General features: G+C 36.3%; 1 protein-coding gene across 2 annotated transcripts in view; it reads left to right on the forward strand.

The window, feature by feature from the left end:
* SLTM (SAFB like transcription modulator) overlaps positions 1 to 21,881 on the forward strand; it is a 45,381-nt gene that overhangs the window by 284 nt on the left and 23,216 nt on the right. For both annotated transcript variants that reach the window (XM_047864056.1, XM_047864057.1), the window contains exons 2-5: positions 958 to 1,045; positions 12,314 to 12,378; positions 15,182 to 15,379; positions 16,259 to 16,306. In XM_047864056.1, coding sequence (XP_047720012.1) covers positions 958 to 1,045; positions 12,314 to 12,378; positions 15,182 to 15,379; positions 16,259 to 16,306 — 399 coding nt within the window. The remainder of the gene's footprint in view (positions 1 to 957; positions 1,046 to 12,313; positions 12,379 to 15,181; positions 15,380 to 16,258; positions 16,307 to 21,881) is intronic.

Below are 21,881 nucleotides of genomic sequence, written 5' to 3' on the forward strand. Positions count from 1 at the left end.
CCGGGAAGGGGAGCTTAGGCCGCGCCTCGGAGCCCCCACTTCCGCCGCAGCCCCCGGCCGCCGGCAGCCGCCGGGGCCCGCGGGGCGGCGCGGTGAAGAGGCCCCGGGCGGCGCCCGCGCGCGCGCGCGCGCGGGGAGGGTGAGGACCCTCCCGCGGCGCCCCCGCCCCCGCAAGCCGGGCTGGGCCTGCGAGGGGCCCGCGAGGCGTCCGGGACCGGCCGTCGCAGCCGTGCGCGCCCCTGCCTCCTCCGGGACGTCCCCGCCAGGCTGCGAGGGCTGCGGACGGCCGGCGCGGCCTCCCAAGGGCGATCGTGGAGACCCGGGAGGCGCTCGGTCCCCAGTCTTTGGCGGTGGTGAGCGCGTGCATTTCTTGGCCTCGCAGGGACTGGTTACTTTGGTGACTTCTGCGAAGTTACCGTTTAATTGTGCCCAACCGTTTCCTCCCCATCTTGTGGGGGGAATTGGTAGTGGGAGTTGAGGGGTGGGTCAGAGAGAGGGTTTGGTTTTCGCTGGGTTTTCAGTTTTTGCATCAGAGCAGTAATCTGCTTTTTCATCCCTGATTATCTTTCTGGTTTGAGTGAGCGGTGGAATGGTAGTACAGGAGAAATAAGGCTGCAGTTTAGAAATTAGGAGAGCTCTTTTTAGTTATGTACTTTCATAGCTAGCAACTTTTCTGCAGTTGAGAATATTTAGACTTTTGTTCAGTATGATAATATGTGATATTTAATTATCTCGACTCGGTAGAATTTAAAACTCCATGTGATTTTGGTACCTAATGGTATTTCCCCGTGAAAGTTTCTCACACTCGTGTAGTTTAATTGCTCTTTTTGGAAGTCGGTTTATGAAATGACTGGCAATTCTAATGTCTTGAGGCTTGAGGTTTGCTAATTTTTTTTCGTTTTTATAAAATAAGTTTAGATAGATTGTGTAGCATATTAACTTCTCTTTCTAATGTAGGCTATTGAAGAGGAAGGAGGCGATCCAGATAATATTGAATTAACTGTTTCAACTGATACTCCAAACAAGAAACCAACCAAAGGCAAAGGTTGTTACGAGTTATGAACATATTTTAAAATATATTTTGGTTATATAACTTGCCTCTGCTCTTGTGCCACTTGCCCTGTTTATATAGTGCTACTCTTTGCTATTTCCCTCTGGCACTCTGCCTTCTTGGGTCAAGGAAGAAAAGTTACTGTTGCCAGGCTCTGGGTAACTTGTAGCCCTTAAGATTTGGCTGAAGCTGACCTGAAAGTGAGACCAGTTCTTTATTGCTTCCAAAAAATTACAAAGTCAAGTTTCATAATGTTTCTTCCTTCATAGTGTGAAGACCTGAAGAATAAAATGCAGTTTAATACATGTCTACCTTGCCCCACAATTGGCAGAGTATTGATGGAATTCCTTCCAAATCTTTCATCTTGACTCCTGCTGTTTTCTCTAATATATTAAAATTTTATAACCTTTATGTTTAGTATTTTGTTTGACATGGTGAACTTAATTTCCATTTATGCTATTATACATTTCTGATTTTCAGTGAAATTCAAAAAGACCTCACCAATCATACTAACAAGGTAGGGAAAAAATCCATGATTAATTAGCTTTAAAAAAAGTTTTAAATCATAGGGATATGTTAAAGATTTTAATTTTATAACTTTTAAATTAGGCTAGAATATATTTCCAGGATATGATTTAATGAATAGGTAAAAAGTGGTTTTAAATTAACACTTTGATGATATAAATGGGACTTAGGTGTTTTAAAAATATTCTGGTAATTGAAATCTTCATTTGAATAATTACAAATTTCTCCCACCCTCCCGTAAGGACAGTGGTAGAGGGTGGACATGATGTGGATATCTGGATCCAGGTACCTATTTCTAAGCTCCATGTAGAGTATGTCATGGATAGCTGCAGAATTTTTAAAAATCTCACTTTCCTTATTGCTTTAAGTGAGCCAAATACCACTCTGTCTGCCGTGAACCAGATTGACTGTAACTCGAGTGAAATAATTTAACATTTGATCTTAAGCAATCTGTAGGTACTAGGACTGGATAGATCTTGACGCCATCTCACTATTTGAGTCTTCATATGTTTGCAAGAGTTCCCCTTTTGTGCCCAAGGAAATTGATAAAGGCTAAGGAGTATTTCCTGGGTAGGATGGGAATGACAGAGGTGGAAATGGAGTTTAGAGGAATAACAAAGTTATCTTGAAGATCTGTGGCTTTTAATGTAACTGACACAGTGTATCACTTCGAGAAATACATTTCCCTGTGTTTAGAGAAACTTGTGCTGAGGAGCCTATGCTGACAAACCAGAGGCTATTTCAAAATGAAGGATAAAAATTTTGGAAATAAATTGATCAGGAATTAACCATGTATCTTATAGTGATTTTGATTCATGTCATTTATTTAGCACCTTGTGATAGTTTAACAGATGCCATGTATTAATCATAGTTCCAGATTATTCAAGCTGATTATCGATTTTAGCATCTGAAGTAAACTGCATCTGATTTGTTCATTCTCACCTATTTTTAATTTCTCTGTGTATCTCTTTTTCAGTTATTAGGAATTTCATTCATCTAACCCTTAGAAATAATTTCAGAAGTATAAAATTATAAGTTTTTCTTTTTTCTATATACAGTGTGTGTGTGTACATATGATCAATTCCTTTTTTTTCCTTTATGTGGATTATTAGGATACTTGAACTTTAATTTTTCCATAACACTGTTGTGCAGGTGTCTTGTGGTCTTTAGGTAGAAGTTGTAACATTTAATCTTTTGTCTGTAGCAGGCTACTACTGAGTACTTAATGGGACTCATTCTAGAACATGCATGATAAATAGCTCTTATCTCTTTAAATTCCATTTATAATTGTACTAAAAATTCTATGAATTACAAAGACAAAATGTAAATCCTAAACTAAGAACCTGGTTTGAATCAATGTGCAATTAAATGAAAGATGCCTATAAATAAGATTATTTTAGATTTTAAATTAAGTTTAAAAATAATATTTTAAAATTTGAAATTTAAATATGGAAACTTAAAAATATCAATAACAATTTTAAAACCAAGAACTTGAGAAATTAAAGTGTTTTAATGTGGTGCCATTTTTTCAGTCTAATTGCTGAATTACTGCATTAAGTTCTTTTTTCCAAATCGTATTTCACTTAAAAATATCTAGCTTGAAAATAACTTCATTTTGGTCACACTACCTTTCCTTCAGTGATCTGTTTCCTTTTTTTTTTTTTTTTTTTTTTAATTGGAATTTTTACTAGATCATCTGTAAGGTTCTTTGAGTTCTGAAATTTAATGATTATATATAGCCAGGAGCCAGAAGAAAAATGCTTTCTGTTCAATTAAAATAGATGTATAAGGAAGGAAGAGTAGAGCTCATAGGTGCTCAATCATTGTAAATATTCTTTAGAACAGATTATTAGAAAAGGAAAACGAAGGGATTACTCAGAGGTAGTCATGTAGACATCAGCAAGATACAGCATATAATAGCTTGTCAGGGAAAAAAAAATATTTCTTATGATTATCTTAAGGTAGCAAATAAAAGTTCAAATGATGTTAAGAAAGCAAGAGATTAAGCTTAATGGACCTGGAAAATTATGTGAAATATTAAGCTTATTGTTATAAATGCAGGGTCGCTATTTCTTTAAAAAATTTTTGTATGTTATAATGTTTCTGCTTAGGGGCACCTGGGTGGCTCAAACGTTCGACTTTGGCTCTGGTCATGGTCTCATGGATCGTGAGTTCGAGCCCCGCGTCGGTCTCTGTGCTGACAGCTCAGAGCCTGGAGCCTGCTTTAGATTCTGTGTCTCCCTCTCTTTCTGCCCATTTCCCACTCATGCTCTGTCTCTGTTTCTCAAAAATGAATAAATGACCGGGTGCCTGGATGGCTCAGTCTGTTGAGCGTCTGACTTCGGCTCAGGTTATGATCCCACAGTTTGGGAGTTCGAGCCCCGCATCCGGCTCTGTGCTGACAGCTCAGAGCCTGGAGATTGCTTCAGGTTCTGTGTCTCCCCCTCTCTCTGCCCCTCCCATGCTCTGTCTCTCTCTGTCTGTCTCTCTCAATAATAAATGTTAACAAAATTTTTTTTAAATGAATAAGTTAAAAATTTTTTAAAAAAATGTTTGTGTTTAGACAGATTAGAGGAAGAGGGATCTGTATTCTTAACTGTATTTTAGAGTATTTAAAAAATGTAGTTATTGCAAGCATAAGCTTGTAATAAATTTTGATAATGTTATAGTTGGTTCTAATATTTATAAAATCTGTTTGCATGCAGTTAATATGGTGAAACAGTTTGTAGCTTATACTAATTCTCCCTTCTGAGTGTTTTTACATACAGCTCTCTTTGCTATGAACTTTTTAGTAAGTAACATAGAAGAAAGCTTTACCAGGGAAATTTATTGTCCTATTATTTGGGTGTGTGTTAAGAAAGCAGTTAAACAGGTAGCGCTAACTCTTCATTAACTTGTTTTAGAGATTATAGTTTTAAGGTTTCTTTTGCTTTACTTAACAATGGCATATCGCATCCTTTTGATTTTCAACCCTTAGAGTCACCTCTGAACTGTAGCAGAAGTTATTTTATGTGGTTAATCAGTGTAGTATTCAGACGACTTATATATAACGCAGTACTTATGATGAAACACACTTGCAATACGTGTAGACTTAGTAAAGGTTCAAACTATTACGTGAAATCTGATTTTTTTCCTCCTGTAGAGACAAGTATAATTTTGGGTTATAGGTTTATCCAAACACCTGATGCCTAATTTTGTGTGGAAAATACCACAGACAATGAAATTAGTTACATGTTTACTGTGTAAAGCTTTCTGAAATTTATGTCTGATAAGGATATAGTAAACTGCATAAAATATATTTAATATAATACAGTATTCTAATGTACTTTAATTCTTGCCTTTTTTTTTTTTAAACTTAGTTTGTTGGGTGTTAAGGAAACTAATCAGAACTGTGGCATTGACAAGGGCTTTGGGGACAGGATTGTCAAAAGGATAGCCTTTTGGATACCCACTAGGCTAGAAACTTTGTGAGGGTAAGGACATAGTCTTCATTTACATTAGTCTCTGTAATACCTATCATAATGCTAGGCATATAATAGATACTCAGAAAATATTTGTTGGATGAATACTGACAGCCGTATGATGGCTTTTTTAACTGCTTTTAGAAGTGCTTATTTTGGTACTTACTTTAATTGTCTGTTTCTTTGTTGGAAGCATGTATGTCAGAGATTAATAGCGTGTTCCCTTCAAGAGGTACCTTTCCCAGTGGCAGTGGTGGCTCCCCCTTAAGCACTGACATGTAAAGTGTACTTACTCTTAGAACACATGAATCATTGCAACAGCCTTTTATTCCTTACCACTTTGTTGCTCTGTTGGAACTCCTCATAACTTTTGCTAGAATATTGTCCAGGCTTAGAAGTTGTGTATGTCATTTTTGCATCCGCAAGTCAGACCTTTTACCTCCGCCATTAGAACTTGCATTTTGTCTTATGCAGTTTATATGGTGGCTTATGTTTATCATCAAAGCACCTGTGTACTTTTTCCAGCTGTTTTATTATGTCAAATGTGGTGTGTATCAAGGTAGGTAGAATTTTCTAGTTCTTTAAGACAGTGTGCTTCTCCCAAGTTAGTCCTCTTCTAGGCATTCTAAATTAGGGGCAGAGGGCTTCAGACTTTAACTCCTTTTTTGTGAACTCCTCTTTCATGAAAATAAAGTATGAGTTGTCCAGGAACTAGGGGGAAAAATATTTATTACTAGTTGGTAGCGTCCGAAATGACTTTAACGAACAGGTTGAACAATGATTTAGGGTGTAAGGGTAGAATTCATGGGTTTATTTAATTGACTCTACTATGGTTCTCACGTATATATCATATAAAAGGGCCTCAAGGTTGTGCATTTCTAGGAGTTAACGGTTCTCATCCTAAATTCCACAGCCTAAGTTAGCCATCTGTGGCAGATCTGGTACCCTGGAATAGTAGTTTGCAATATAGCTGTACAGTATTGTTTTCCTGATTATTAAAGTGAAGTAATGTTCATTTAAAAAAATTCAGTAATCTGGAGAAGTACTAAAAAGTGAAAATTGCCTATAATTCCACCACCCTGAAACTATCACAGGTGTTACTTGTTTATCTAAGGTGTGTGTGTACATGTACTCATAGATTTATGTTTACGGATTTTTTTTTCAACAACTAAAATAGGCTCACATCATACATGGTGTTTTGTTAAAGGCAGATAAAATTGAAATTTTCTCTAGTTTGGAGAACCTGAAAGCAGTAGTCTTCCTCGTACATTCTTTTCATTCTACCTAGCTGCTTATTTATGCTCAGTCGTCCTAGGAACTATGTTAGAGTCATTTTGAGTTTTTAAAAATACAGATACCAGGCTCCTGCCTCCTCAGAGATTTGATTTTGGCTGCTCTGTTGGGGGCATAGGCTTCATTATTTTCTAAAAGTTCCCCAGGTGATTCTCACACAGAGTTAAGAACCCCTGGCTGATCTGGACTAGAGCTTGAAGCTTGGCACCATTCTCCTTTACCTCTTTCTGTTTGGCAGTTTTGTGTACTTTACATTTTCCAAAAAACTCCACACCGCTTTATTTGATTCTGACAGCAGGACTTAGAGTTAGCCAGGAGTATTTTATTTTATTGGTAGAATAGATAAGTAACCCATTAAAAATTGAGTTACATTTTTGCTGCCTTTTAGATTAAAATCTCATGTGTGTGCGCGTGTGCATTTTGTGTGTGTGTCTTTGTTTATAGTTATCTATAGATGACAAAGTTGACAAATTTTTTAAACTATATATTTGGGGGCACCTGGCTGGCTCATTTGGTTAAGCTTCCGACTTTGGCTCAGGTCATGATCTCACAGTTTGTGAGTTCAAGCCCCACGTCGTCGGGCTCTGTGCTGACAGCTCAGAGCCTGGAGCCTGCTTTGGATTCTTTGCCTCCCTCTCCCTCCCCCTCCCCCGTTTGTGGGTGTATATATGCTCTCTCTCAAAAATAAATAAACATTAAAAAAATAAATAACATACTTTTGGTGTTTTCTGGATTTATAGTGAATAATTATCTTCAGATTTAAAAATATATAAAAAATGACCTATTGGATGGCTGCTATTAGGTCTTTTAGAAAGGTTTATTACTAAGATATTAGTCTAATAGAAGAGATGTTAAAACATTGTATGCAATTGTATGCAAACAATTAACACAAAGCATAGTCTGATTATTTTTAAATATTGCATGTAATTGGGGACAGGGTGTTGCTGGAAACATTCATGTTCAGTTTGGCTTATATTCTGATTTCCTCCCCTCTTAAATCGCAGTTTTATGACTAACCATTTCTACATTTTATATTTTGTAAATGTTTATAGGGAAGAGTTGCTCAAGTCACAAAGTTTTTTGGCAAAATTACTTTAAACCTACTTATTGTGTGGAGTTTTTTGTTTTTGTTTTTGGAGGTGTTTCTGAACTTGAAAAGGAGAATTGCAAATCCTTATATGACCATTTTGCCTTTGGAGGAGAAAGCCAATTTATGACCCAGAATCCTTTATTCATAATTCTGAAATACAAAAGTTCTAAAAATTGTGTTTTTTTCTTAAGTTTGGTGGCAAAAGTGAAGCTGTTTAAGGCCTTGATTTATTTATAGTCTTGATTTATCTTATTTGGCATGAATGTGCATGTATTTCATTGCACAAGTATTTCTGTGATTGGTTGGGAGACCCTGTTCCAGAAGCCACTGGGAAATTTAGATTAATAAATTATATATATACATATATATGTATATATATACATTGTACTCTTCTAAAATCTGAAAATTCTGAATTATCCTTAATTATAAAATTTAAGATCTGTGAACCTATAAACATTTATGTTGCATAAATAAAGAGCTGTTTCTAGTGTCATCTTCCTTTGGTGTAAATATTTTTACTTTGCCATTTTACCCTAGACCCTAAAATCACATGAAGAATATTGCAGTGTTTTTATATGAAATTCTCTAATTCCAAAAATAGCCATGTGTTACTACTATGGATAATTTAAGATGTGATAAATTAATTTTACTTCTATTTGTATTTTGATATTCAGACTATCTTTACTGCTCAACTAATTTTCTAGTTTAGTTCCTCAAAGCATTAAAGTTAGGTTTCAGGGGTGACTGGCTGTCTCAGTCTGTAGAGCATGAGACTCTTGATCTTGGAGTTGTGAGTTGGAGCCCTACGCTGGATGTAGAGCTTACTTAATTTTTTTTTTTTTTTTTTTTTTTTTTTTTTAATTTTAAATGGGCACCTGGTTGGTTCAGTCAGTGGAGTGTGGGACTCTTGATCTTGGCGTTGTGAGTTCCAGCGCTACATTGTGTGTAGAGATTGCTTAAAAATAAAATCTTAAAAAAAATATTAGGCTTCAGTAACATTAAACTTTAAGTTAGCTCTCATCCTGGTCATACTACTTTCCTTTGCACCAGTTCCCATTTCTGTGGCACGTGCCTGAATCCTTGAAGGATTAAAGATTAGTTGATTAACTTGCTGTAGGAGTTTTGATAGCACAGGCTTAAATGAGAGATAGAGCTATAAATGGTTACTAACTGTACAAAAAAGTGCCAAAAGTGATGTTGTTTATTGGAGTTTGAGGAGGATTTGGTTTTTCTTTTAAGTTACTTCTCATCTGTGACCTAAGTTAGGAATTCATAGAGGTACTTTGTAGCGTCATTGAAGTTGCGAATTTATAGGCCTTACTGACAGGATGGGTTTGCACATGTTTCTAGTTTGACTGGCCTGCCACCTCTTACCTTTTGTCCCCGTGAGAGCTGAATAGCAATCCAGACCTTGTTACATCCAATGTATGATTCACTCCATTATCAGTCAGGTAGCACATCTGCTCTTTATATAACATTGTACCAGGTTCTGGGCTGGATGATGATCATCAGAGCTTATTAAAATGTGAGTTATATTTTATATGAGGAAAGGATGATACTTTTTTCAGTAAGGAAGAAATTACCGTATAGTTTCTAATTCAACATGTGTAAAGTAAGCCCAAAGTTACGAATTATGAAATCACTCAAAAGCTAGAGTGTAAAATTTCATGTTTTTTTTTAAATTTTGGAATTATCAAAGATGTCTTTATATAAAGTTTGTTCATTCTAAATATACAGAACAAAAATGATGTCAGCTCATCTGTGAGACACCAACCAGAATTTTCTTATATTGTCTAAGAATTTAAAGGTCAGTTTCCCAAGATGGTAAAATTTCAGTTTTCTTTAACACTGTGTATCTATCAAATTATTGCTACAGTTTTATCACTGTATGTTTGAAAATCTTGTCCTTGTGGTTTTTATGTTTACAAGCTGATACAGTAAATTTCTAGTGCTTTCATGTGATAGAGCTGTTTAAAACAGTACGGGATAGCAAAGTTGGGCCCTGTTGTGTACCTCTGCTGCTTGTTGCCTATTTGTCATGCGGCATCTTAACGTGATACAGTAGACTTAACACTTAAACATTTTATAGATGTGGCTTTGGGAGCCTCTCTTTATACGACAAGAGATAATAGTCTTAACAATAGGCACATTTGTAGCTACTCAAAGATCTAATGGCTTTGTGGGTTTTGAGAAGTGGGAATATAGGCCTAGGTTTAAATTGAAGCACTGCCTTCACTAGCTTTGTAATCTGATTAATTTTTCAGCAATAGTTTCCTCTTTTATAGAATGGGGATAATAGTTTCAGAGTAGTTATGATGATAAATAAATACATCAATGTATACAAAACATTTATCCTGGTACCTGGACCATGGAAGCCACATAAGCAGGGATAGTGACTGCTGGTGTTATTTTTGTTGCCGTGGTGTAATTTGGTTTTCCTTTAAGTAAACTAAAGCAAGTGAAATTCACCACAGAATGTGCAAAGCATATGTAGTTTGTCATAATGCTGAAGGCTGCCGTTTTAAAGATAGTATCTTCAAACTGAGTTAATTAACCACTCCTTACTAGGATAATGTCTTTTAAGTAGGTCATAGTAAGATGTAGTGGAAAGAATTTAGGACTGGAAATGAGAAGCCTTGGCATCCAGTTCTCACAATGCTATTTACCAGCTTTGGGCAAGCTACTTAACCTCTCAGGCTCATTTTCTCTTTCATAATATTGTGATTACCTGCCCCATGTACCATACGGTGCTTAGAAAAATCAATTGAACTTTTTTTTTTTTTCCACATGCTTTGTAAATTGTAAAGCAGGTTACAATCATAAGGAGTAAATACTGTTTGCAAACGTTCTGAAGGAGTTCCCCCCAAAGCTCTACTCTGTAGATTACTTGGTGGTGTGTTTTGTGGTCCTCTATTTTTAAAAAGCTTTTTTTTTCCCCAAAAGAAGCATCTTTAAGGTTTTTGTACTGTGGAACTTTATCAAGATGTGATAGAATGTAGTGAGCTCTTTCTCACCTCATACCATTTTCTTTTCCATGGGAGGAACATCTTCACTTATTTTTTTTTTTAATGTATTAATAGATGCTTTCTGACTAGCAGACTTTGTTGGTTGTCCTTTGTAGTAACTTCCATTTTTTTAAATGTTTATTGAGAGAGAGAGCAAGCATGCATGCATGTGACTGGGGGAGAGGCAGAGGCAGAGGCAGAGGGAGAGAGAATCCCAAGCAGGCTCCATGCCTGAAACTCTACGCTCACATTGTTCATAACCTGAACCGAAATCAGGAGTCACTGACTGAGCCACCCAGGTGCTTCCCTTGTAGTAACGTCTAATTTCTATTTTCCCTAAAATACAAACACTCACATTGCAAATAGGAAGTGAATGGCACACAAGCTTCACACTTTGTCTTTTGAGTCACACAAGTCCTTAAGAGACAGGGACAAGCCCTCTTAGCCCTCTTTTACCTCAGTGGGTTAGAAGCACAAAAACAAACCTCCACTCTTCAAAAAAAATTTTTTTTGACATTTTATTTTTCAGAGACAGAGCGAGACAGAGCACGAGTAGGGGAGGGGCAGAGAGGGGGAGACACAGAATCCAAAGCAGGCTCCAGGCTCCAAGCTGTCAGCACAGAGCCCAAAGCGGGGCTCAAACTCTCATGACCGCCTGCTCATGACCCGAGCTGAAGTTGGCCACTCAACTGACTGAGCCGCTCAGGCGCCCCCAAACCTCCACTCTTAATACTGTTTGCCACATACCTGGAAGGATCAGAATCTTGTTGCTTTTTTATCACTCCTTTGAGGAGAGGGTTTCATATTGGAAGTACATGGAAGATAGGGGCTGTTGAGGAGACTAGGGAAAGGGAGGTACACTAACTTTTTTTACAGCTACCTTACACCTAACCCTCTACCCTGGGGGTCACAGAAGCTTAAGATAGGTACACGGTAGTCCCTGTTTTAGGCAAAGGGAATAGTTGATTAGTTGACCTCAGGAAAGAACATCCATTCACATTTCAAAATAAATGCATTTTTTAAAAATTTAAATATTACAGTTCCAGCAGTTGTGTTTTTTACACTATTTCTGATGCATGTGTTATTCGGTAGGTTTTTATGGAGCAACCTGAAAAATGTGAACTTCTGGCATTGGCTTGGAGGAAAATATGTATTTCTTTAAATGTGGAAAACATTTTTAAAGTTCCAACAAGTGATTTGTAACGTTTGAAGATGCGAGTTGGGTGGAGGAGACCTGTAGTCTCTCTGGAAGCTATTAGCAGTTTTCAGTCTGAAGGAATTTCTCCTTGCCTTAATATTTGATTTATATTTAGGCCTTTGGAAAAATACAAAACAAGCATAAAAGCAGTCCCTGTACTTAAGGATTTTCCTTTCTATAATGGTGAAGTAAGATGTATTTGAGAGTACCAGGCATATTTTATCAACTGATGGAGTGTAAGGTATAGATTAAAGTATGAGTATTTTATTGCAGAGAAAGCTTGTTGAAGAATAGCACTAGGGATGGCTTTGTGGGGACATGAGCCTTGAACTTAACTATCAGATGTCTGGTGATAGACACAACACCGTTGAAGGGTGCTGCTACTTAATGGGAGAATTGAAGAGGAGAGTTTGAGTGGAATAAAGGAAAGTGTATTACGTATATCAAGTCAGTTAAGATGAAGAGTTCATGTTAGGATTATTTGTGCAGTTTGTTTTTGTGAAACAGCATGACATTCTCAAAGCTTTTTTGTTTGGGACAGCTATGAGCAGGTGGTTTATAAGCAGTTCGCATTAGTTTGGTCGATGATTTGGGAGTAGAGAGTGATACTGTGGGGTAAACTTTTCCAAATGTTTTTTGCTCTTAAAGTAATAAAATACTGGTTGTTAGCCCATTTTCCTTCTTTCGCAGGTAAAAAACAGGAAGCAGATGAGTTGAGTGGAGATGCTTCTGTGGAAGATGATGCTTTTGTCAAGGTAAAGTGTTAATTACTCAGGTTAAGATGTTTGTTTTGAGTGTAGTATTTTGCATGATGAATTCATGCAGTTTACTTGAATAATAGATGTATGTAGGTAAAATAAAGATAGAGACCTATGTAGTATTGTCAATCTAATCATAGTTGAAAAATACAATAACTGTCTTTAGTTGAATGAGACATAGGGCTAAAAATAATTTTTGTCCAGGTCTTTAAGTAGAAATCAGACATAGATGCCAGAGGAACAGCTATAGGACAATTGATATGTTAGTTCCTGGACAAAGTGCTGCAATGAAGGTATTGATAATTTATTTTCATCTTCCCATTGCATTTAGCTTCTGTATAAAATATACAAAACTAGCTTAAAGTAGTTCTTAAAATGGAGAGAGAAGATTGCTGATGTGTTGCTACTTAGGAAAGATCAAATTAAGAAATTTGTTTTGCCTTTTAAAGATAAATAAGCCAGTTTCTTTTGGCTAAAAATTAATGTATTTCAAAACTGACCAATCAGAAAAATAATGTATATAGTTTTAGCTGGAGTTGTGGCAGTTCTGTGTACTAAGTTATTTTTAATCACAGGGTTTTTTTTTTTCCTTGGGGTGTGTGTGTGTGTGTGTGTGTGTGTGTGTGTGTGTGTTTACTAATGTGATCTGCTCCTTACTGATCATTAGGTCTTAAGTAGTGTGGCATTTGTAGGAATTATTTAATGACCATAATTCCTCTTAAATTATGTACGTTTATACCCCCATATATTCTGTTCTCTGTGTAGTTAGTCCATATGGTCATAACATCTCTGGATGTCTGTGTGCTCTACCGTGAAGTTAGCTTGTGTCCATTCACCTGGCCATCTCTTCCTACTGCTTAGCTCTCTCCCCTCCCCACGTTAGAGGGACACACAGACCACAGAGTATACCACATGCCCTACACTTTGCACCTTGCACTTTGAGGGTATGCAGAGAGAAAGAAATTCATGGTGAGGATTTAACTTTGAAATCAGATAATTTTAGGAAATACTTGCCCAAGGAGCCATTAAAATTGATGATTGCATGCCTGTAACTAGCTTTTGTTTGAGCCTTTCAGAACTCTCCAGTCTCTGTATTCTGTTATTCTTGTGATACATCTTCCTTTAGGTTTCTTTGTTCTTATTTTCTCCAGGTATCTTCACTAGTGAGTGTATGACTGAGTAAAAACTATCCATAACCTGGAAAAACATTGTGGTTTAGTAAAAAAAACTTTTAATTTTCAAATATCTCTGTTTCAGCTCTTCAGTTCACAAAAGTCTCATATTTATTTGAACTGTTAGGAGATAGATATGTCCATTCAGCATAATAGTATTGTCTCATGTGCTGCAAAGGATAGCTTTGTTTGTTATTAAGTGAACCTGGTCATAATGTCTAGAAGAACAGAAGAGCTTAAAAAAAAAAGTCCTATTTAAATAAATCTTCAGTTCCTTCTTTGTACTTCTTTTTTCACTTTGGAAGTAACGGCATATATGATGTATTCGATTGAAATAAAGTGAATATGCTAATTTCTTAGAATTGGTAAATTTTAGAATTTATACAGTAGTGGTAAGTAAGTATTACCTATTGTCTAGACATGAATAATAGAGTAATTGCTTTCATTTACAAGTGAAGAGAATGGTCCAAGTTGGCATTTCAGAATAAATAAAGTCCCCTGGGTGATTTCCCTTAGTCGTTTCTCTTCTCTTCTTTTCTTTTCTTTTTTCTTTTCTTTTCTTTTCTTTTCTTTTCTTTTCTTTTCTTTTCTTTTCTTTTCTTTTCTCTTTTTCTCTTTTCATTTCTTTTCTTTTTTCTTTTCTTTTCTTGCCTTTACCCCTGTTACATAATCATCTACTCCCATTTTCAGTCTCCAGTGTTCCTCACTCATAGGTTGTGAGGTTGGTGAAACCTACTGCCCCAGAAACATCCTGCTCCCAAGCACTCCACATTGTAATACAATCATATTGCTTTTCTTTGCCCATCTCGCTCAGAAATTTCTATTTCCTCACTGCAGTTCAGCTCTGAGTGATTGATAGTCATGCCCCTGCACTTTTCCACTTTTAACCCAGAAGCCTTTTCTTAAACCTGTTATGTTTACCATAAGAATAGGAAAAGGGGAAGGGTGTTCATTGCTTTCCACCCTTTCTCTGCAGTTAAAGAGGAAACTAACTAGATTGCTACTTTTCTTTGTTTCTATTGAATTACTGTGAATCCATAAACTTTGAAGGGCAAACAGAATTCCTTAACAGAGACAACCCCAACCTATGTTCCCTTGCCTATCTGGGATTGTGGCACAGTGATATATTTCAGAATAAATACATTTAATTATTTGCATTTTTTCAAAAGCAGAATGTAGCAGTTGGGGTGCCTTATTATAAATTAGAAATAAACTTTGTTACAATATGTAAGACTTGCAGGGTCTTTGAAGTTAAATCAAACTGGCATATGGAGAAATCAAGTCATTTCTGTGAAGTAGTATCTTCTAGGACAACTCCTGGGATGTGACTTGGTAAATATTAAATAACTGGAACTTGAAAGCATCTCCAGTAGCAATCCAGTTAGTGTGTACCTCAGTGTGAGAGATTTGGGGAGTTAGATGCATGGTTCAGTAACTTTGGGATTTGACACCCTCTTTTTAAAGACACAGTAAATATGTAAGGTAAAATGATTGAACTTTGACTTTGGGAATAAAGTCAAAGTATGGTAAAATTTAAAACATGTAGACACGTAAATTACCAAAAAGGTTTGGTGGATAGCCTACACTACTTTGCCTCTAGTTGTACCAAATTTTCTTACCATTAAAAGGACTGTGAATTGGAGAATCAAGAGGCACATGAACAAGATGGAAATGACGAGCTAAAGGACTCTGAAGAATTTGGTGAAAATGAAGAAGAAAATGTGCATTCCAAGGAGTTACTTTCTGCAGAAGAGAACCAGAGAGCTCATGAATTAATAGAGGCAGAAGCAATAGAAGATATAGAAAAAGAGGACATCGAAAGTCAGGTCTTTAGCCAGTTTTTTAAAAATGTGACACGGATAAATTAAGTAATAAATAATAAAAAGTATTTTTTCTAGTTCAATGTGGAAGTTTCAGAATTTTCAAAAATATTATTTTGGAGTTATTTATAAACCACCCAAAATCCTACCACCTAAGATGACCTTTTAAATTTTTGCTTGTCTTCCACATTTGTATATATTTTTATATAGTAATTATCATGCCTTTAGTTGCTATTTATTCTACATGATGTTTTCATATAACATACCATAATTTCATAATGCGTGTGCTATACTGTAACTTACTAGATTGATTTCTGTGTGTCAAATAGCCACTCCCTTAATTTGGACATTTACACATAAGTTGTTTTCTACCCCATTATGGATGAGTGTACCAGTTCACTCTGATCTTGCCAACAGTACTGGATGGTAGCTATTTTTTCTTTTGCTATTTTAGTAGATATAAAGGATTAATTTGCATTTCTTTGGTTATGAATGGTGGGTAATTCAAGTTTAATTTAAAGGCATATAATTTTAAAAGTATTTGATTGAAATAGACCATTTGTCTTGTTTTGAAGTATGTTAGTGTGTCTTAAAACCAATGGATTAGGGAGTCAGTACTGTTAATATTCATGCTTAGAATACTTCCATTCTACTTAGCCAAATAAATGAAGGGCTCAAGAGATTTTTGTAATCCTCTATCAGTGTGACTGTTTTTATGTTGGAACAAAAAGTGTAGTCTGAATTATTAAGCATTGACTTGGTACCGACGGTATCATAGACACTGTGCAGAATACAAGGCAAGTGATAGTTGGGTATAGCATAAAAGCATTCTCATGTTACCCAGATATTTTGTAAAGCAAAGCTATTGTATACCCTTTTACTTAGGAAATTGAAGCTCAAGAAGGTGAAGATGATACCTTTCTAACAGCCCAAGTAAGTTTACATTTAGTCCTATGAATATGATATTGTGGGTGGAAGGGCTTGGAAAAGGAATCTTATTTTGACTTCATAATTCTCTAATTCATAAAACTGCTTTAAATTCAGTTTAAGTACTGGTATATACAAAATACTTAAAATTGGCAGCTGAAATTTCTGTTGCCATAAAGGTAATTGGAAGATATTATAACAAGGTTCTTACCATTTTCAGAATAAAAATAAAAATAGTCCATCCTTTCTGTTAAAAAAAAAGAAACAAACTGAAAAACCTCTGGTTACCAGTCTTTTGAGAAGTCTACCTCTCCTTGATTTTTTTTTTTCTGGCAATTTGCTATGAAGTCAATCATTTAAAAGTACTAATACCCTTATTAAAGCTTTAATTAAGATTTTGTTAATTTAACACACCTAGAATGGGCAGAGTATAAAAATGATAAAAGTCTCTGTTCTAGAAATTTACTCAGGGTATGTGTGTGTATGTGTGTGTGGAAAATGACTCCTATTGTGTGTCATGTTGTTTTTGGTATATGTGATATAGATAGTGTATATCTATATATACAGTGATGTACAGGGGCTATAAACACATATAGCTCAGTTGCTACAATGTTTCCTTTTTAACTTATTCTTTGTTTTTTCCTCATCTGTACTCAAGAACCCCTTTTTCATCTAACTTCTTTAAATAGTATGCTTTGAAATAGAGATAGGAGTTTCCTCTCTTTACTAGATTAAGAAAAAATAGGGATCGAGACTGTTATTTCCTTACCGTAATATTTGCCAGAAGAGTATGTAAGTGGAGCTCATACTTGTGGACTGCTTAGCTGATTGCCTCTGGTCACACCTTCTTTCCTGCAGCTCTATTGCCTTTGAAATGATGTTGAACCACAAATGCTGGTGAGGCTGTATTTTGGCTTTCTGCGTTTATTGCAGTGGGGGGAGAAACTGCATTTCTGGGAGAAATGTGTCTGATAATTTGGAATATTCAGGAAGGAAATGATAGGACTATGCATGTCTGTAGATTTGTCCCCCATAATGTCTCCAACTAAGTTAGTTTCTGAGTGATAAAGAATAGGTGAGGAATATTAACTCTCAGATTAGGGGAATACCTTTTCTAGATTAACTAATTTGCAAAAAGGTGGAGTTGAGCTCTTCATATTCCTTAGCAACTAGCTTGTTAATTTGCTCCAAGGCTCACTCCTGGAGTTGTGTAGGTTGTGAGCTGTGTAAAGAGATCATTTCTAAGGTCCCCATTCACATCACAGATTACATATTTGTTATAAAAATTTAACAGATTAAAGTACCTTAAGGAATGGATGCCTTTTTAAAAATTTTCACAAATCTTTATGGCCTGGAGATGGCCATGCTTCCCTTCTATCCTGATGATGAGCGAACACTTACTCCTCATCAAGGGCTTTACTGTATCAAAAGATTGGGAAGGTACATCTTCAGAGAAGTTTTCTTTACGATTTAAAATGACCTTTTTTCTCTTTGTGAATAATGTAGAGTGGAACATTTAGCAATATATAAAAATGTTTCTATGTTTCATTGTGATCTAATGCTTCTGAACGTGTTGTTTTACTGTGTGCATTAAGTAATACTACATAGAGCGTAACGATCACCCGGCTTTAGCCGTTACAACTCATGGGTAGTCTTGTTTCATTTATACCTCCTTTCACTTTTCCTTTTCTGCATTATTCAGACAAATCCTGGACATTTAAAATTTTTCATTATGTATCTCTAAAAGAGAACTTACTTTTTTACAATATCACTCCTGATAAGATTTTTAATCTCCCTACATGTACACTTAGTATTCAAATGTTCAATTGTGCATAAGTTTTTGCTTTTTTTCTTATTTTCACAGGTTTTGTTTGAATCCGATGTAAATAAGATGTACCTACTGTGATTGATTGAAATGTTTATTAAATTTCTTTTAGTTTATAGGCTTTTTTCCTTCAGTTTATTTGTTGAAGAAATTGAGTTGTATATTCTGTAGAGCAAGGGTTGGCAAAGTTTTTCTTAAGGGAGTAGGTAGAAAATATTTTAGCCATTGTGGGCCATATGGTCTGTGTTACACCTATTCAGCTCTGCCATTGTTGTGTGAAAGCAGCTGTAGACCATAGGTAAATGAACTGACATGGCTGTTTCAGTAAAAATATTTATAAAAAGAGGTATCTAGCCTCTTTTTTGCCAACCCGTGTTTTAGGCTTTCCGAAGTCTAGATTTTGCTGATTACATTTCTGTGGAGTCGTTCAACATGTGTCTTTGTTTACTGTATTCTCTGTAAATTGGTAAGTCGGTTATAGGATCTAGAGACTTGCTGTCCAATTCAGGGCACCCCACCCCAACACACCCAACTACTGCAGAAACAGTGTTCTTCCATTTGGATGCATGTCATGTCTGGTTTTAACTTTTTGGTGATGCTACCAATCATTGATGATCCACACCCCTTTGATCAAAGTAGTATATTCTAATTCTATCATTTCTTCTTACTGATCAGCTAGGATGTTCCTAGAAATAGAAATATCTCATACTGTTTGGTTATCCAGTGGTACCATTGACAAAGGAAAGCCAGCGTATATACTTATGCCTCATTTCTTTTCCTTTTATTTACCAGTTTTGAGAATAATGAGCTGGTTTATCACTGACTAATGAGCTTGTTATTTTTCCTTTTTTTCTCCCTTAGTTTCATTTTGAACTCATGGATTTAAGTGTATTTGATGTATTTCAGTCCATTGTAGTTATCCTTGTTCAGTGTTCAAACTGTCCCATCTGTATCTGTAGCTTGTGAGAGCCTCTTCATTTCAACATGATCCTGGTAGTCTTTGATTGCTTCCTTGCTTTCTGGTATGTTATGATGTTCCTTTTTCTGCTCTAGACCTAATTAGCCATTTTTTCCCTTTATAGTGGTAAATGGTTTTCAAGAAAATAGTCTCGGTGGTAGGGATGTAGTTCATTGCCGCTGGGTTTTCATGTCTTCTAGGTCTTTTCTTCCAGTGTACAGTGCTAGGGAATGTGTGTGGTGTTTTGGTTTGTTTTTGCTTTCAAGTTAAATAAATTTTGAGGTCACAGGGATACTTGCAAGTTAATCATTTCCTTTGTCTTATGGTACACATAAAATAGTCTTAGAAACTTAATATCAACACTATTACCAAAAAGATTAGTGAAAATAACTTCTCCCCAGTGTATCTGTCCTAAAGACGTACCCTTCTAGGAGTGAACAGACTATACTATTTTGGACGAGTTCTGCTCTATAGGATTATATCACCAACTCATACATATTTAGGTTGACTTGTTTCATTTTATTTTCAATAATTAAGGTGTGCTTTTTTTTTTTTTTAATTTTTTTTTTTCAACGTTTATTTATTTTTGGGACAGAGAGAGACAGAGCATGAACGGGGGAGGGGCAGAGAGAGAGGGAGACACAGAATCGGAAACAGGCTCCAGGCTCTGAGCCATCAGCCCATAGCCTGACGCGGGGCTCGAACTCACGGACCGCGAGATCGTGACCTGGCTGAAGTCGGACGCTTAACCGACTGCGCCACCCAGGCGCCCCAAGGTGTGCTTTTTAAAAAACTTGAATCTGTAACTTTGTGAGTCTATAATTCAAACTAGGAAATTTAATTTTATAATTATTTACAATATTTATGTGGTTTCAAAATCAAAGCTACGAGAAAAGTACATTCAGAAGAGTCCCTTCTGGGGTGCCTGGCTGGCTTATTTGGTAGAGCATGTGAACCTTGATCTCAGGGTCATAAGTGCAAGCCCCACATTGGGCGTAGAACTCACATCCACACAAAAAAAGTCCCCTCCACTCATTCCCTTGATGGCAAACTTTTGAAATTCCTGATACATTCTTCTATTATTTGTTCCTAAAGATACAAGCAAATGGGCAGTATATTTGTATAGGAATGTATTTATTTAAAGCCAGTTTTCAGGCTTACTTAATTTTTTTTTATTTTTATTAAAAAAATTTTTTTTTCAACGTTTTTATTTATTTTTGGGACAGAGAGAGACAGAGCATGAACGGGCGAGGGGCAGAGAGAGAGGGAGACACAGAATCGGAAACAGGCTCCAGGCTCCGAGCCATCAGCCCAGAGCCCGACACGGGGCTAGAACTCACGGACCGCGAGATCGTGACCTGGCTGAAGTCGGACGCTTAACCGACTGCACCACCCAGGCGCCCCGGGCTTACTTACTTTAAATGTTTGGCCTTTAGGTGTTAGCCAAGAATGTGGTTCAAATTTTGCTTCTTTTAGTTGCTAATAATATTTTGACTTTGGGTGGATTCTCTTAGTTTCTAAATCTGTAAAGTGAACATTAATTCCTACCTGCTGCATTGATGTTAGGATTAATTATAGATCCTGGCACTTAGCATATGTGCATTCTGGTTGTGATCTTGTTTACTAGCTTGAAGATACTCGTTTTACTTACGAATTTGGGGGAATTTTTCTCAAAAGTGTTTATATTTGCTGATTCTGTAATTCTTCAAAATTTCCTCTAATCTCAGTCTCTTCAGTCTTTGGTAATCACACCATGTATATTCCTTTTTCTGTTTGCCTTTGCCCTTAATATTTCACTAATTTGATACCCTTTTTTTGTCATATGAATTCTGTGTACCCCTAAAGCCAGATTTATCTGTATCTGCTCCCTAAAACTTTCCCTAATATCTTTTATGTAGTGCTTTATTGTTTACATAGAATTTTTTACATCCATTATCTTACTCAGATGTTTATATTTATTTAGGTCATATGTTATCCCTTATTTTATGGGTAAAATTCACCTACATGGATTACACGAGTGAAACTGTTTCGTTGACAACGATAGAATAAACATCCAGGTGTTATGATGCCTGGTTTAGAATTCTTTTCACTAAATCACTGCACACTAGTAAATCTTGTTTTCTGATTCCATTATACTCACACAGGGCTGTAGCTAAGCCCGTTACGTACATGGAAATGAACAGTTAGTTCATTCCCTTCACCTGAAAATAGTAGTGTCTTATACCACAATTATTCAGTAAATTCATTCAATAAATATTTATTGAATGCTTATCACATGCCAGGTGTTTTGTGTTTTCTGTGATCTTTAGCATATTGCCAGATAGATAGCAGACAGTTGGTGGCTTAAGGTTATTTTGAAGGTTTATTTTAAAATCAGGCTGAATATAGTATTTACATACAAGTCAGGGAAAGGAGGCTTTCTAGAAGCAGTCTTCTGACATAGCACATGTTACATGTATCGCAAGATTAACCTAGGGGAAAGGAGAGAGAGAGGGGGTGGGGAGAATGTAGCTTTGTATATGAATTTTGGCATTTGACTAAGGGTTGTAGATCCTGCTATAAGGATAAACAACATGAGTACCTACCTTACAGAGCATTTGCTTCATTTTCATATGTGAAATGTTACATTTTTTCCAAGAGAAGCTCAAAAAGTGTTTAATATGGAAGGATGCTTTACACTCTTGTTCCTTATTATATTTCTCATTCTGAAAACAACCTGTTTTCGGTGGAGGAAAATTGTTTTCAGAGAAAATGCGTATCCTATGTATCATTTAGACAGGAAAAATCTCCCATTGTAT

This window comes from Prionailurus viverrinus, chromosome B3, assembly GCF_022837055.1.
Source record: "Prionailurus viverrinus isolate Anna chromosome B3, UM_Priviv_1.0, whole genome shotgun sequence".
In the NCBI taxonomy this organism is placed as follows: Eukaryota; Metazoa; Chordata; class Mammalia; order Carnivora; family Felidae; genus Prionailurus; species Prionailurus viverrinus.